The sequence below is a fragment of the Puma concolor genome, chromosome B2, assembly GCF_028749965.1.
Source record: "Puma concolor isolate L17-30 chromosome B2, mPumCon1.1.hap2, whole genome shotgun sequence".
NCBI lineage: Eukaryota > Metazoa > Chordata > Mammalia > Carnivora > Felidae > Puma > Puma concolor.
The window spans coordinates 32048220-32065288 of NC_141671.1; the positions used below are offsets into that span (position 1 = coordinate 32048220).

Consider the following 17069-nt stretch of genomic DNA (forward strand, 5'->3'; position numbering starts at 1 on the left):
AGTTGGACACCCAATGGACTCAGCCACCCAGGCACCCCTATCTTGGCATTTCTTATTCAGCTTTGTTATCTCTAAAGTCATTTTCCTGCTTTTCATATGCTTTTTCCCACACATAAAATGACTTATGGTAAGACTTCCATTCATTCTTTTTTCTTTCTGTCTTTATTCAGGTAAAACTGACAATAAAAACTGCACATATTTGAGGTGTAAGACTTGATTCCTTTGCCCTCCCCCCAGTTTTGTGGAGATGTAACTGTCATACAACGTTATGTACTTTTAAGATGTACAACCTAATGATATATGTACATATTGTGAAATGATCACAAGAATAAGTTTAGTTAACATCTGTCATCTCAGATAGTTAAAGATTTTTTTCCTTGTGATGAGAACTTTTAAGATCTAAACAGGGCATCTGTGAACAGGGGAGGTGATGTTTATATTAGCTTATGTGTGAAACAAAATTTACTGTTGATTTTTTTTTTTTAATTTTTTTTTCAACGTTTATTTATTTTTGGGACAGAGAGAGACAGAGCATGAACGGGGGAGGGGCAGAGAGAGAAAGGGAGACACAGAGTCGGAAACAGGCTCCAGGCTCTGAGCCATCAGCCCAGAGCCTGACGCGGGGCTCGAACTCACGGACCGCGAGATCGTGACCTGGCTGAAGTCGGACGCTTAACCGACTGCGCCACCCAGGCGCCCCAACTGTTGATTTTTTTAAGTCCCACTTGACTATCTTTATATTCAAATTTCTGAAAATTGCATATATTTATTCATTTTCCTAGTATTTGCATTATTTTGGTAAACATGGTGTTGTTTTGATAGCTCCCCTTCCTTTTTCTGGGATCCTTTAAGATTTCCATGCCTGTTTCTTTAAGGGAAATTTAGCAATTGTTTTTAACTGACCTGCTTTTTGGTGGCCTTTAGAGAATAGCATATATGGTTATCATAGTTGGTGTTTCCTATTATGTGACTTATTTGCCTTCAAGACTTGGGAATGAAAATGTTTTGACTGCAAGTTAGATGTTATGGAGAAGATACAGGGAGGATTCAATGGATCCATGTCTTCTGAATCCTTTGTTCAGTGGGGTATACATTCAGATATGCAGTCAGCTAAGCATGTTCGCTAAAGTCTTACTGCTTTTCAGTAGTTGCCTTGATAGGATCTGTGCTTTTTAGCAGAAATCTGAGAAAAGCTGCTTTTGTTATAACTCTAAAACCTAATGGCTTGCTGCCAGATGGACCAGAGAGAGCTGTAGAAAATTATATAGGATCATGAAAACCTAAATATTTTCAACTATATGAAAAGCCTTCTGGTCACATTTTCCCCTGGTAACAGTATAATATATGTAAGAGATATGTCAACTAATACTGATAAAATCTGTAATGTGTATATTCCAGAGACATAGAAGTAATTTACAATATAAAAATCTCATGTTCATATTTGTCCTCCCGTCTCTCCCCTCCTTTTTTTTTTCAGTTCAGTTTTGCTAAATCTATGTGGTCCATCAAAGGCCTCAGGGTTTTGTGACTTCTAAAATTGACTTAGGCTTCTAGACCTGTGGCAGGACTCTGGGCACACAGTAGAGATCCATGTAGTGGTTTGGATTGTGCTAGAAGTTATGGAACTGCTTTCTTTAGCTTGTGGTTAGGTATATTTATGAAATGTTTTATACTTTGGGCAGCAGGGACTAAAGTCTGATTTCTCTTTGTGTGTGTGTGTGTGTGTGTGTGTGTGAGAGAGAGAGAGAGAGAGAGAGAGAGAGAGAGGAGGAAACCTCTTTAAAGAATCCTAGCATATTAGATTAGTGTGAAAGGTTCATTGGAAGACATCTAGTTAGTCCAAAAGAATTTTATACTTTGAATTATGGGCTTATATTTTAAAAAAATTTTTTTTTTTCAACGTTTATTTATTTTTAGGACAGAGAGAGACAGAGCATGAACGGGCGAGGGGCAGAGAGAGAGGGAGACACAGAATCAGAAACAGGCTCCAGGCTCTGAGCCATCAGCCCAGAGCCCGACGCGGGGCTCAAACTCACGGACCGCGAGATCGTGACCTGGATGAAGTCGGACGCTTAACCGACTGCGCCACCCAGGCGCCCCATGGGCTTATATTTTAAAGGAACCATAAAGATTACCTGCTCCAACTACCCAGCTGATTCCTAAAAATCTCCTCTGCAGCATTTCCACCCAGTGATTATTGCAATCTTAAGCTCTCCCTCCAGCACTTTTAGGCATCCCACTTGCCCTTATACTGAGATACAGATCTGTTACTTGGATCCTTCTACTCTTATTTTCCTTATTTTCTTATTTCCTTAATTTCTTATTTCTTCTATTCTTATTTCCTTATTTTCTTGGGAGCCATACAAAAATTCTAATCTAATCTATAATCATAATCTAGTATATGAAGATAATTCTCATTGTGTTCTTCTGTGTTTTCTGCACTAGGTAAAACTGCTCACTTGAAAGGATTTGAATCCCTTTGCATCATAGCCCTTCTCTCCTGAAGGCCCTGTACTTGATCCACATCCTCTGACAGAACTCAATGTAATATTCAGACTATGGGCCAACTAGCACAGAATAGAGTACTATAAAGATGAAATTCCTAAAAACAATACTTAAAAAGCAGACTAAAATTGGTTTTATTGAAAGGCCTATCTTGCAGCTACTTGCTTGTGTTTCTATTTTCTGCCTTCTTCCATTCCTTCCCCTGGTTGCCTCTCTTTGGAAGTTCATCAGTCACCTCCAGATAGCAGCCACAGTGGTCTTTTTCTGTCCTTTCTCTCCTTGAAATCTTGGCTATCCTTTAAACACCCTTTCTCTAAATTCTCATCTTCTTTAATTATCAGAACATTTGTTCTACAGGTATTCCTTACATCTTCCCATACCTTAATTTTTTTCTTCAACCTATTATATCTAACAGGCCCAGTTCTTGGACCTGTGCTTTTGCTAGCTTTGTACTTTCTTTTTTGGGGAACTCATTTGCTCTGTGGCTTCAAATTATCTCTACTGGATTGACTTCAGACCCCCTATCAAATGACAAGTGTTACTTTGTTCCCTTAAACTCAGCAATTTGTTTTTCCCTCCCTGTGCCACACACTAGGTCCTAGTTATTGATTTTCTCTCGTCCAGTTTCAAGAGTTAGGGAGTCATCAGTTGTTTTTATTTCTTTTCCTTGCTCATATTTGGTTAGTCATCATGAGGTAATGATTTCTTCTTTGAAAAAACAGTTCATATCTACCCCTTCTATTTATTCTGTTTCCATCACTTATTACTCCAAACACCTCTTTACTAGATTTGCTACCTATGGCGTTGCTCCTCTTCAGTGTATTTTGTGCAATCACAAGATTAACACATTGGTAATGCAACCTTATTCACCTAACTGTACTTCCCAAATACCCCAGAAGGCTTCCAGTTGCCTGATGAGTAAAATATAAATTCCTGGTTTGTTTTTCATATTCTTCAGTATCTTCTCTAACCCTCCTTTTCAAAATAGTACTCTAGAATGCTTCTCATGAGCCTACGTCACATAATTGCCTACTTCTCCTAGAGTGTGGTGTGGCAGTTTTGAATTCCTTTGCCTTTTTTGTACTCTTCCTACCTCACTCAGTGTAGCAACATCTTATACATCTTTTGAGACATATATACCACCATTCCTTTCTCCATGAAGCTGTTATCCCCTTAATTTTCTCATTCCTACAGGTTGCTAATTTGTATTATATTATGCATCTAAACTACATTTCGACACTCAGATTTTACTTTTAAAAAATTGTCATGTATACATATATTGTATCACTGTGTGTGTTAAACCCTACTTGATTGCAAAGGAGCTTGACTTATATTTTTATGTACCCATTACTGCTGGAAGAGTGCTCATGAACATTCAGCCTACCATCAGGAGCATTGATTGGTTAGTCTATCACTAAGTTAATGTAGTAGTTGTCAAAGGAGATTATACATTTCTTTAATCAAAATGTTTTGGGGCGCCTGGGTGGCTCAGTCGGTTGGGCGTCCGACTTCGGCTCAGGTCATGATCTCACAGTCCGTGAGTTCGAGCCCCGCGTCGGGCTCTGTGCTGACAGCTCAGAGCCTGGAGCCCGTTTCACATTCTGTGTCTCCCTCTCTCTCTCTGCCCCTCCCCTGTTCATGCTCTGTCTCTCTCTGTCTCAAAAATAAATAAATGTTAATAAAAAAAATTAAAAAAAATGTTTTATGAGAAGCCCTGGTTGGTTGATTGGTTAGGCTGAATTAATGTAATAGTTGTCAAAGAAAATTATACATTTCTTTAGTCAAAATGTTTATTTCAGAAAGTATCCAGTCTTTCTTGATTAAGTCATAATTATCAACTTAGAAAACAAACAATTGGAAGCTGAGATTTGTGGCTGAGAGGACTAAAAATGGTGAAAGAACTACAGTAGACACTCTGTGGATGTATAAATTAAAGGGATTCTGTGATTATGATCCATTTAGGCAATAACTGGGTTATGACTTGTATTTGGAGGATGGGAATCATAGTAATCAGTTGACTTTGCCCCTTACTGAACCTTCTGTTTTTTTACTCTTGACTTCTAATTCTTTCTTTCCTTTAACTTTGTGCTTTCCTTCATCACTTTTCTTCATAGTATCATTTTCTCCTGTATCTTTCTTCTTCCTTGCATCTCCTTTGTCTTTGTCCTGCTTTCCTTTATTCTCAGAACTCTCTTTTTTTACTTGGGACCCTTGTGCTTGTGGGATTCTAGACTCACTCTTCTTTACTTGGGACTCCTGTCTTTGTGGTATTCTGGTGTCACTCTTCTCTATTTGGGAGCCCTGTGTTTGTGGTATTTCAGACTCACTCTTCTCTACTTGAGACTCCTGCTCTTGTGGTATTTTGGACTCACTCTTCTCTACTTGAGATCCCTGTCCTCCTTGTGTTCTTAACTCACTCTGCTTTATTTGAAACCCCTGTCCCTGTGGTGTCCCAGTGTCATTCATCTTTACTTGGGCTTCCTGTTCTTGTGGTATTCTGGATTCACTTCTCTTTACCTGGGCTTCCTCTCCTATTGGTATTCCTATGTCACGCCCCTTTATTTGGTCTTCTTCTCCCAGCATCCTGGTGTCACTTTCCTTTTTCTCAACCTCCATACCTATCTCACCGTCCTCCAACTCAATGCCTTTTGCTTTGCTTTTTGACTCTGTTTTGTGCCTTAAGGTCAAGGATTCATCAGAATCTGTAAATAAGATTTTCTTTAATGTTTTCTTGTTTTCTTCTTGGCTGTTCTCAGTCTTTGTAGTATCTTCATTTTTTAGAATCTGGGCCTTGAAATCTGATTTTTTTGCAACCTGTGCATCCGTGTAACCTGGAAATATAACTGAGCACACAACAAAAGTGCACATTTCAGATATCAGGTACTTTCTCTTTATTCCTACTTTCCCCCTGATATTCGTTTCTTTATTTTTTGTCTTAAAGATGACAAACCGGAGATAACTTGAGATTTCCTGAAAGTAGAAAATGGTGGAACTCTGCACTTAAAATTGTGTAAGTATTGGTAATATTCCAGACTCTCTTCAATAAACTGGAATATTAATCAAAGAAGAGCTCAAATGTACTATAAATGAACTGGCTGGCATTTGTTCAGTATATTATGGCTAATGATTAATGCTTAATAGCTAGAGGAGAATGTATTCTGAAAAGAAATGGAATTTATTTGTAGAAAAAAGTTTGGAAATAAGCAATAATTGCTTCTTAAAATAGAAAAAACCCTCTAAATATGCGTTGCATATTGAGTATAAGGATATCTCATTATTCAAAAGTAATAATAGTACTAGCTGATAATTATTGGGTGCTCACCGTACTTCAGGCACTCAGTGTTCTGAGCATTTTATATGAACTATTAACTCATTTAATCCTCACAACAACCATATAGGGCATTTTATTATCCCCATTTTACAGATGAAGAAACTTGAGGTACAAAAAGCTTAAACAAATGTGAATATGGTCATAGAGTTAGTAAGTGGTGGAGCTGGGATTTGAGCCTGAAGAGTCAGACTCCAGAGTTCAGTCTTAACCGATACTTTAGACTGCTTCTTATGACACCTGCAAACTCACGAGTTTCTGGTCCCTTTTTCCAAGTATAGGTAAGTTAGCTCTGCTGTTTCTCAATTTCTGTGAGATCTAATGAACTTGAATTTGTTAGCTTCTGCTTTTTTTTTTTTCTTCTTTTTTTTAGTGATTTGGTTCCCCGGATTAAGAAAAAAAAATTATCTATGCTACTAAGAAGAATTCTGTGGGTTCTTGCTGTGAAGCAATGGGATGCCTTGCCTTAAGAAAACCTATTTAAATATTTAATGCAGTAGAAAGGATACTGAATTTAAAAGCTGAATCAGAACACTTGGGTTTAGTATTCTTGCCAGCTGGGTTTATTTGGGCTACTCCCTAACGTAATCAGTTACTCCCTAAAGACTTACTGCTCTGCCCACTTTGTAGAGTAATTTAAAGATTCTAGACAAATGTTTAAGGAGCATGGCTTTTACAGACAGACTGCTTCAAATCCTGGCTTCATACCTAACTAACTTGGGCAAACTTTACTTTCTTATCTGCAAAATGGGAGCAATAGTAGTAGCTACTTCACCGAAGTGTTATGAGGATTAAATAATATTATCTAAGTAAAGCACTCAGTACAGTGCATGGAACATGGTGGGTAGTGCAGTAAGTATTGGCTGTTACTACTACCAAATGAGATAATACAGGCAAAAACTCTCTCTGATCTATCAAGATAAGGCATTCTTAGTTCCAACCAAATACTTTAGTGGAATGTAAATTGCATTACCGGAAGATTTCTTACTTAAAAATTGTCTTTTTTTTTTTTTTTTTTTTTAACAGAGAAAGCCTTTTGGTATGTTTAGGGTTTGACGTCTGAAATACTGATCGACACACAACTGAATAACAAGTTGTAAAAAGTGAGACATTCTTACATTAGGTAATAAGGTAACTATAAATCCGACGGGATGCTGCAGTTTAGTGCTTTCTGTTTGATATTTTCAACTTCTGGCACCAAAATAAAACAGTAAGAATCTTGCAATAATGCTTTCTGAACCTTTTGTGTATTTTTTCCTCCCTAGTGCTTATTTAATAAGCTATGGGTACCGACATTTTATTCTAGACAAACTCATTTCCAATTTACTAATGAAAATCAGTGGTAATATATCCTAAGCACTTTTGTACTGAGAAAGAGTTCAAAATATTCTGATACCTGACAGTACCACCAGTGGCTACTTATTTTTGAGGGGGGGAGGTGTGGTGTGTGGTGTGTGGTGTGGAGAAGAGTATGTGTTTCCACTGATGCTTCCAACCTGACAAATTCTGTGGAATGTACTCCTAAACAAGCTGGGTTTTTTCAAATATGGGAATATTTTTAGTTTTATACCATCTCTTGGGAGTATTTGTTTCACGTTTCGTACTGTGTATATTACTGCAAGACTCATTTTAAGCAAACTTTATCTCCTAAATTGTATGGATTTTGTTAATCAAAGGCAAATATTCTAGGGTTTGATGAAACAATCAATGTCTATTCTAGCTACACTTTTCCTAATTTTACAGGATTTTAAAGAATTTTATTCTTTTTCCCACTAAACTGAAAAGTACTTCTAGTCATTTCTAATAGTATCTTCATATCCTTGGTTTAGTGTTTTTGCTGTATATTTTCCATCTTGAACTTAATAGCATTGCAGAAGTAAGCCACAAATCATTAGTCCACCAAATTCTAAGTTCTTCTCTCCCTTCTTTTAAATTTTTAGATAGTGCATACATCTTTTTTTCCCTTTGGATCTCATAATCTCCATAGTATAAATATTTGTAAGTCCTGGCTCAAAGTCCATTTACTGCAGATAGTAACCTGTACAGCAAAATTCTAATTTTAAGGGAAAGATTTAATCAAGACCTTGGAGGTCATTGTATTGTATTCAGGCTGCTTAAAGATTTTAAACTGGATTAATTTTTGTTAAAGCTGAAAGATGAATTAGCGATCATAGTAATAATTCTAATTATGCAATACTTAAAATAATGCAGCAACTAGACTATGGGCTTTATTAGGAAACTAATCCTATTGGGTTCTTTTAAAAAACTTTTATTTTAGGGGCGCCTGGGTGGCTCAGTCGGTTAAGCATCCAACTTCAGCTCAGGTCATGATCTCACGGTTTGTGGGTTCAAGCCCCGTGTCGGGCTCCATGCTGACAGCTCAGGGCCTGGAGCCTGCATCAGATTGTGTGTCTCCCTCTGTCTCTGCCCCTCCCCCACTCACACTCTGTCTTTCTCTCTCTTAAAAATAAATAAACATTAAATTTTTTTATTTTTATTTTCTTAATGTTTATTTATTATTTTTATTTAAACTCAAGATCAAAAGCTTCTGTACAACAAAGGAAACAACAAAACTAATCCTATTAGGTTCTTAATCCACTGGCTGTCAGGGAGCTGTCTAGACCATAAAGATCTGTTCAGCACTAAGGAGATGACTCATTATAGATCTCAGGCCATGAATTAGCATTAAAAAAAAAAATCATATACTTAATTAGCTGATTGTGGAGGTGAGAAATAAAGAGACTTAACTTGAGAGGGTGGTGAAGTTTGATGCACTGTTCTGTCTTAAATCTTTTTTGAACAATGAATTAAACCTTAATCACTTTTTGCTAAAAATATCAATTGAGAAGAATATGTTTGAAATATTGTCAACAAGGATATATCTTTTACAAGAAAGCATTTTAAAAGATTGAACTGATTTTTGTTCTGGCAATTAAAAAAAAAGCATATTCATTAAAAATGAATTCACCTCCAGGGAGGGACTTGGCCTATGATCCCTTCTCAAAGCCCTCTTTCGTTTTGTAAGGAAAACATACACTTATCACCTTCCCCATGTGGGGAGGGCATATGAAGGATGTAGATATGTCATGATTGCTTGAATGCATATTGTTTCTTGTACTATAAATCCAAAGAAAACAATTGTCCCTTTTAACTTCACCTCCTCCAACTCCCCACTGCCACTCACAAACCCACTCTCCTTCTAGTGTGAACTGAAAAAGAAAGACTAAATATAAAGGCATATTTTGTGTTTGTCGGTATTTACAGTGTTTGAGATTCTTGAACTGTATCTTATTAAATTTAAGTTTTACTTGCTTCTTATGATGGTATATTTACAGAGTTTTAAGAATTATTATTCTGTTTCATATGATTGTCTTGAAGAGCTGAGGCATTACACAATCCTAATAAGAAATCTGAATTTAGAAGACAGTTAAAAGCCCAACATTGATTTAAATGGGATGTCTTTTATTTTTAAATTATTCTTCTGTGTACATTTAATTATATAGCTTCACTAGTGGAAGTACCTTTATATTAACAAACATTTTATTTATAGATATGGTTTCAGGACTAATCACCAAAAAGGCATTTGTGGTTCAGTAAAGAAGGCAATGTGTTGGTGTGGGAAGAGTATGTACTTTGGAGATGGGAAGTCCTAGATTTAGATCGTGACACTGCTTCTTACCAACTCCTTAATCCTGGTCAAGTGTCTGAGCCAATTTACTGATCTGTAAAGTGGGGAATAACAATAGCTACCAGGCAGGCTATGGTAAAAATGAGATACTGTTTTTGAAAATGCCTAGCAGAGTATACAGTATATAGTAGGTGCTCAATGCCTACTATTCCTCAAAAGTAAAGTTGCTTAGAAGCCAAGAAAAAATAAAGTTTTGTTCTTAACTACTTTTTCTATTAGTATGATTCAGTGAGCCTTCACTTATAACTAAAAAAGAGTTCTCAATTACCAGCAAAGAACTCAACAGAATTTAGGAACCAATCTTTCTTTCATTATATTTTGCTGGGAGTCAGAAAGGAGATTGTTTTTCAGAGCCTAGAAGATGGCCAGAGATTATGGCATCCTTTTCTATGAACTTCATCTCCTCTGCAGCAGTATCTCTAAAAGTAGTAATTTAAAATATTGGAAGATTCTCGAGGATGGGAACATTTAAAATAACCTTGGAAACACAAGTCTCTATTTTGGGAGTAGAAACAGCAAGTCCAGAAAATACCTATAAACAATGTAAAATTTCACAGTTGAGAATAAAGAACTTACCCATAGGAGTTAGTGCTAAAAAATAAAACACAAAAGATTAATCAATCAGTGTGAATTTTCTAACTCAAGGAAAACCCTACTTCCAAGAATACCCTATATAGGTGAATGCAGAAGCAGGACCTCCAGGCATTGTAAAATATCCCTCTGTTTAACCCTCAGGAGTGCAAAGGCTCCACATCCTACTTCACAGAGTATTCATTGAATACTTAGGGAATATCTATTTTATCAAAATTCAAGTGATTGCATTTCCTACTTTCATTGTTCTGTCACAAATCATTTTTTAACCCACTCTCTTTTAGATCAGTTTGAAAATAAATGTGTATTGTTGGTTATTTATCAAAATCACCATCTTGTCCTGACATTTATTCTTTATATGTCAATTTTAGGTGAATTTCTTTTTTTTAGTAAAAATTATCCATTGCCAGATGATACCACAAAGAAAACAGATGCCTTGTGGTAAACTAGCTGGGAATATATGCTCCTAATAATCTTTGGTAGTAAATAACCATGATATAATACAAGACCATTGTATTTTGTTCCAAAAGGGAGATAGAAAAGGGGAAATCAAAGTATGAGAAAATCACTTATTTAAAATATTGACTCTTCTAAGGTAAAAGAACTTGAAATACAAAACAATTGAGTAACAAAAACTCAAAGGTTCTGGACACAGAAATAGGTAAAGCAAAGAAATGACCCAAACTTACTGATTTTTCCAGAACTGTCCACTGAAAGAGACAAAGAAAAAAATATCAGTAGATATTGGGCTTTTCCTTCTTCACCAACCCCCAAGCTTCTGCACTGGATGGAATCTGTGTCATAAACAATGAAGTTCCTTTTAATTAATAGGAAAACTCCATCTTCCCTCCCCCTTCTTTTAGCCTATTGTAGTTTTAGAAAGATCTTGTGATTAGCTATTTTATTTAAAAATTTTTTATTAAAATATGTTTGGCATATAACATTGTACAAATTTAAAGTGTATAACATGTAAATTTGATGGATTTGTATATAGTAATATAACTGCCATCATAGCAATAATTAGAACCTCTATCGCATTACATAATGATCCTTTCTTGTGGTTAGAATCATTAAGATGTGGTCTCTTAGCAAGCTTCATGATTATCATACAATATTATTGTCTATGTTCACTATAATATACATTAGATTTCTAGGGCTTATTTACTATGTGTTGCAAGTTTGTACCTTTCAACACCTGTCCAACCCCGTCCTTCCCCCCCTCCCCGGCAATTCCCTGGTAACTGCCATTTTACTTTCTGTTATAAGTTTGGCTATGTTAGATTCCACATATAAATGATGCCATACAGTGCTTGTCTTCTGTCAGACTTATTCATTCAGCATAATATGCTCAAGGTCCATCTATGATGTTGCAAATGGAAAGATGTCCTTTCTCATGGTCAAATACTATTGCAGTGTGTGTGTGTGTGTGTGTGTGTGTGTATCTCACATGTTCTTTATCCATTCATCCATTGGTGTGGGCAGTTAGATTGTTTCCATATCTTGGCTACTGTGAATAATGATGCAGTAAATATGAGAGTATATGTATTTATTGATATCTTGTTATCATTTCCTTTGGATATATACCTAGAATATGTGCCAACTTTTAAAAAAAATTTTTTTTTTCAACGTTTATTTATTTTTGGGACAGAGAGAGACAGAGCATGAACGGGGGAGGGGCAGAGAGAGAGGGAGACACAGAATCGGAAACAGGCTCCAGGCTCTGAACCATCAGCCCAGAGCCTGACGCGGGGCTCGAACTCCCGGACCGCGAGATCGTGACCTGGCTGAAGTCGGACGCTTAACCGACTGCGCCACCCAGGCGCCCCTGTGCCAACTTTTTGATGAACCTTCAGGTTGTTTTCCATAGTGGTTGAGCCAATTTACATTTCTGCTAACAGTATACAACGGTTCCCTTTTCTCTGTATCCTTGCCAAAACTTACCTCTTGTGTTCTTGATGAGAGCCATTCTGGCAGGTGTGACTTGATATCTCATTGTGGTTTTGATTGCATTTCTCTTGATGATTAGTGTTGCTGACCATTCTTTCATGTGTCTGTTGGCCACTTGGATGTCTTTGGAAAAATTTCTATTCAGTTCCTCTGCCAATTTTGCAATCAGATTCTTCTTTGTTATGGAGTTGTAAGAGTTCTTCATATATTTTAGATATTAACGCATTATCTAATATATGGTTTGCAAAAAGTTTTTCCCATTCCATGGGTGGTCTTTTCCTTTTTAAAATTTTTTCGGTTGATGTGTGGAAACCTTTAGGTTTGATGTAGTGCAACTTGTTGGTTTTGGTTTTTGTTGTTTGTGCTTCTGGTGTCGTGTCTAGAAAAATCAATGCCAAGACCAACACTGAGGAGCTTCTTCCCTACAGTTTTTTCTAGGAGTTATATGGTATCAGGGTCTGTGTTAAAATCAGTGGTCCATTTCAAGTTAATTTTTGTGAGTGGTGTAAGACAGGGGCTTAATTTAATTGTTCTTTATGTTTTTTTTAGTTTTTACGTTTAATCCAGTTACTTAATATACAGTGTTATATTAGTTCCAGGTGTACAATATAGTGATTCAGCAATTCCATACATCATCAGATACTCATCCTGACAAATGCATTCCTTAATCCCCATCACCTGTTAATCTATCTTCCCACCAACCTCCCCTCTGGTAAGCATCAGTTTGTTCTCTGTAATGAAGTCTTTTTCTTGGTTTGTCTCTCGTTTCTTTTTTCCCTTTTGCTCTTTTGTTTCTTAAATTCCACATATAAGTGAAATCATATGGTATTTAGCTTTCTCTGACTGATTTATTCTGCTTAAGGTTGTACTCTCCAGCTCCATCCGTATTATTGTAAATGGCAATATGTCATTCTTTTTTATGGCTGAATAACATTCCAATGTATATATGTGTGTGTATGTGTGTGTGTATATATATATATATCACTTTGTCTTTATGTAGGTATCTCTATATCTGTCTATCATCTATCTTTCTAGTCTCACTTCTTCTTTTACCCATTCAGCAATTGATGGACACTTGGGTTACTTCCATAATTGGGCTATTGTAAATAATGCTGCTATACACATAGGGGTGCATATATCCAGTTGAATTAGTGTTTTTGTATTCTTTAGATAGATACCCAGTAGCAAGATTGCTGGATCATAGAGTAGTTCTATTTTTAACTTTCTGAGTAACCTCCATATTGTTTTCCACAGTGGCTGTACCAGTTTGCCTTTCCACTAACAGTGCATGAGTGCTCCTTTTTCTCCACATCCTCATCAACATCTTTTGTTTCTTGTGTTGTTGATTTTAGCCATTCTGACAGGTGAGAGGTGATATCTCACTGTAGTTTTGATTTGCATTTCCCTGATGATGAGTGATGATGAAAATCTTTTCACGTATATGTTGACCATCTGGATGTCTTCTTTGGAAAAAATGTCTATTCATGTCTTCTGCCCATTTTTAATTGGAGTATTTGTTTTTTGATCCTTGAATTTTATAAGTTCTTTATATGTTTTTGACACTAACCCTTTATCAGATATATCATTTGTAAATATCTTCTCCCATTCTGTAGGTTGCCTTTTAGTTTGGTTGCTTGTTTCCTTTGCTGTGTAGCAGCTTTTTATTTTGATTTCGTTACAATAGTTTATATTTACTTTGGTTCCCTTGACTCAGAAGATATATCTAGAAAAATGTTGCTACAACTGATGTCAAAGAAGTTATTGCCTGTGTTCTCTTCTAGGATTTGTATGGTTTCGGGTCTCACATTTAGGAATTAGATCCAGTTTGAATTTATTTTGTGTATGGTATAAGAATGTGGTCCAGGTTCATTCTTTTGCATGTAGCTGTCCAGTTTTTCCCAACACTTTCTGTTGAAGAGATGGTCTTTTTTTCCATTGGATGATCTTTTCTGCTTTTGTCAAAGATGATAATTGTGGGTTTATTTCTGGGTTTTCTGTTCTGTTCTATTGATCTATGTTTCTGTTTTTGTGCCAGTACCATACTATTTTGATGACTACAACTTTGTAATATAACTTGAAGTCCAGAATTGTGAAACGAAGCCTCCAGCTTTGGTTCTTCAAGATTTCTTTGGCTATTCAGTGTCTTTTGTGGTTCTGTACAGTTTTTAGGACAGTTTATTCTAGCCCTGTGAAAAATGCTGTTGGTATTTTGATGGAGGTTGCATTAAATGTGTAGATTGCTTTGAGAAGTATAGATAGTTTAACAATGTTTACTCTTCTAATTCATGAGCATGGAATGTCTTTCCATTTGTTTTATCTTCAATTTCTTTCATCAGTGTTTTATTGTTTTCAGAATAGAGGTCTTTCACCTCTTTGGTTAGATGTATTCCTAGGTATCTTATTATTTTGGGTGCAATTGTAAATGGGATTGCCCTCTTAATTTCTCTTTCTGCTTCTTCATTATCCGAGTCTAGAGAAATGCAACACATTTCTGTACATTGATTTTGTATCCTGTGATGTTACTTAATTCATTTTTCAGTTCTAGTAGTTTTTTTTAGTGGAATATTTAGGGTTTTCTATATATCGTATCATGTCATCTGAAAATAGTGAAAGTGTTACTTCTTCCTTACCAATTTGGATGTCTTTTATTTCTTTGTATTGTCTGATTGCTGTGGCTAGGACTTCCAGTAGTGTGTTGAATGAAAGTAGTGAGAGTGGACATCCTTATTTTGTTTCTGACCTTAGGGGAAAAGCTCTCAGTTTTTCCCCATTGAGGATGATGTTAGCTGTGGGTTTTTCATATATGCCCTTTATTATGTTGAGGTATATTTCCTCCAAACTTACCTTGTTGAGGTTTGTTTTATCATGAATGGATGTACTTTGTCAAATGCTTTTTCTGTGTCTGTTGAAATGGTCATAATGGTTCTTACGCTTTCTCTTATTGATGTGATGTATCACACTGATTTATTTGCAAACATTGGACCACCCTTGCAGCCCAGGAATAAATCCCACTTGGTCATGGTGAGTGATTTTATTAATGGATTTGGATTTTATTAATGGATTTGGATTTGGTTTGCTAGTATTTTGTTGAGGAATTTTGCATCTATGCTTATCAGAGATATTGGTCTGTAGTTCTCTTTTTTTTCATGGTGTCCTTAACTGGTTTTGGTAATGCTGGCCTCATTGAATGAATTTGGAATTTTTCCTTCCTTTTCTGTTTTTTTGGAATATTTTGAGAAGAGTATATATCTTCTTTAAATGTTTAGTAGCATTTGCCTGTGAAGCCATCTGGCCCTGGGCTTTCGTTTGTTGTTATTTTTTTTTTTTAATTACTGATTCATTTTTGTTGCTGGATATTAGTCTGTTCAGATATTCTATTTCTTCTTTCAGTTTTGGTAGGTTATATGTTTCTAGGTATTTATATCCATTTCTTCTAGTTTGTCCAATTGTTGGCATATAGTTTGGCATATAGTTTGGCATATAGTTTTTCTTAATATTCTCTTATGATTATATTTCTGTGGTGTTGGTTATTTCTCCTCTCTTCTTTGTGATTTTATTTATTTGAGTCCTTTCTCTTTTTTGTTGATAAGTATGGCCAGAGGTTTATCAATCTTACTGATTTTATTTTCAAAGAACCAGCTCCTGGTTTCATTGATCTATTTTTTTTTTTTTTTTTTTTAGTTTCTATGTCATTTATTTCTGTTGTAATCTTTGTAATTTCCTTCCTTCTGCTGCTTTGAGGTTTTGTTCATTGTTTTTTTTTTCTTGCTCCTTTAGATGTAAGTTTACTTTGTTTATTTGAGATTTTTCTTGTTTCTTGAAGTAACTTCCTTCTTGTAACCACTTTTGCCAGATCCCAAAGGTTTTGGACAATTGTGTTTTCACTTTCATTTGTTTCCATGTACTTCTAAAATTTTCTTTTATTTTCTGGTGGACCCATTCATTGTGTAGTAGCATATTATTTGGCCTCCAGCTATTTGTGGTCTTTCCGGATTTTTCTTGTGTTGACACGGAATCTGAAGTGGGCTCCAGGCTCTGAGCTGTCAGCCCAGAGCCTGACATGGGGCTCGAACTCACGAACCATGAGATCATGACCTGAGCCTAAGTCAGACACTTAACCGACTGAGCCACTCAGGCATGCCATGAACGTATTTGTTAAATCTATCTGGTCCAGTGTGTCATTCAAAGCCACTGCTTCCTTGTTGATTTTCTGGTTAGATAATCTGTCCTTGGATGTAAGTGGGGTGTTAAAATCTCCTACTATTATTGTTGTTCTGCATGTATTTATCTTGTTTTCCCAGCACCATTGTTAAAGAAACTATTCTTTTTCTATTGTTTTTGGCTCCTTGAGTATTAGTTGACTTTATATGTGGGGGTTTAATTCTGGCCTCTCTGTTCTGTTGGTTGTGTGTCTACATTCATGTACAGTTTTTATTACTATTACTATTTATAATATAGTTTAAATTAAGGAAGTATGATACCTCCACTCCCCCTCTACCTTCCCCCCAGATTGCTTTGGCTATTCAGGTTTTTCTGTGGTTCCATACAAATTTTAGGACTGTTTTGTCTATTTCTTTCTTTTTTTTTTTGATTTTTTTTTTTCTTCAACGTTTTTTATTTATTTTTGGGACAGAGAGAGACAGAGCATGAACGGGGGAGGGGCAGAGAGAGAGGGAGACACAGAATCGGAAACAGGCTCCAGGCTCTGAGCCATCAGCCCAGAGCCCGACGCGGGGCTCGAACTCCCGGACCGCGAGATCGTGACCTGGCTGAAGTCGGACGCTTAACCGACTGCGCCACCCAGGCGCCCCTGTTTTGTCTATTTCTTAAATGCTGTTTGTATTTAAGTGGGTCTTACATTGAATCTATATATGGCTTTGGGTAGTATGAGCATTTTAACAGTATTAATTCTTCCAGTCCATGAACACAGGATATTTTTTCATTTGTATCTGTTTGGATTTCTTTCAGCTAAATCCTGTAGTTTTCACTTCCTTGGTTAAATTTATTCCT

General features: G+C 36.2%; 1 protein-coding gene and 1 long non-coding RNA gene across 3 annotated transcripts in view; one reads left to right on the forward strand and one right to left on the reverse strand.

The window, feature by feature from the left end:
• Window positions 1-17069, forward strand: part of LOC147580866 (uncharacterized) — a 278927-nt gene that overhangs the window by 125592 nt on the left and 136266 nt on the right. The gene's annotated exons all lie outside the window — the stretch shown is intronic.
• The window catches only part of TSBP1 (testis expressed basic protein 1), a 96322-nt gene continuing 83534 nt past the window's right edge, over window positions 4282-17069 (reverse strand). Inside the window, exons 27-29 of the mRNA XM_086705973.1 lie at window positions 10802-10822; window positions 10098-10112; window positions 4282-5348 (exon numbers count right to left, since the gene is read on the reverse strand). Of these exons, the coding sequence (XP_086562099.1) occupies window positions 4516-5348; window positions 10098-10112; window positions 10802-10822 (869 nt within the window). The 3' untranslated portion in view covers window positions 4282-4515. The remainder of the gene's footprint in view (window positions 5349-10097; window positions 10113-10801; window positions 10823-17069) is intronic.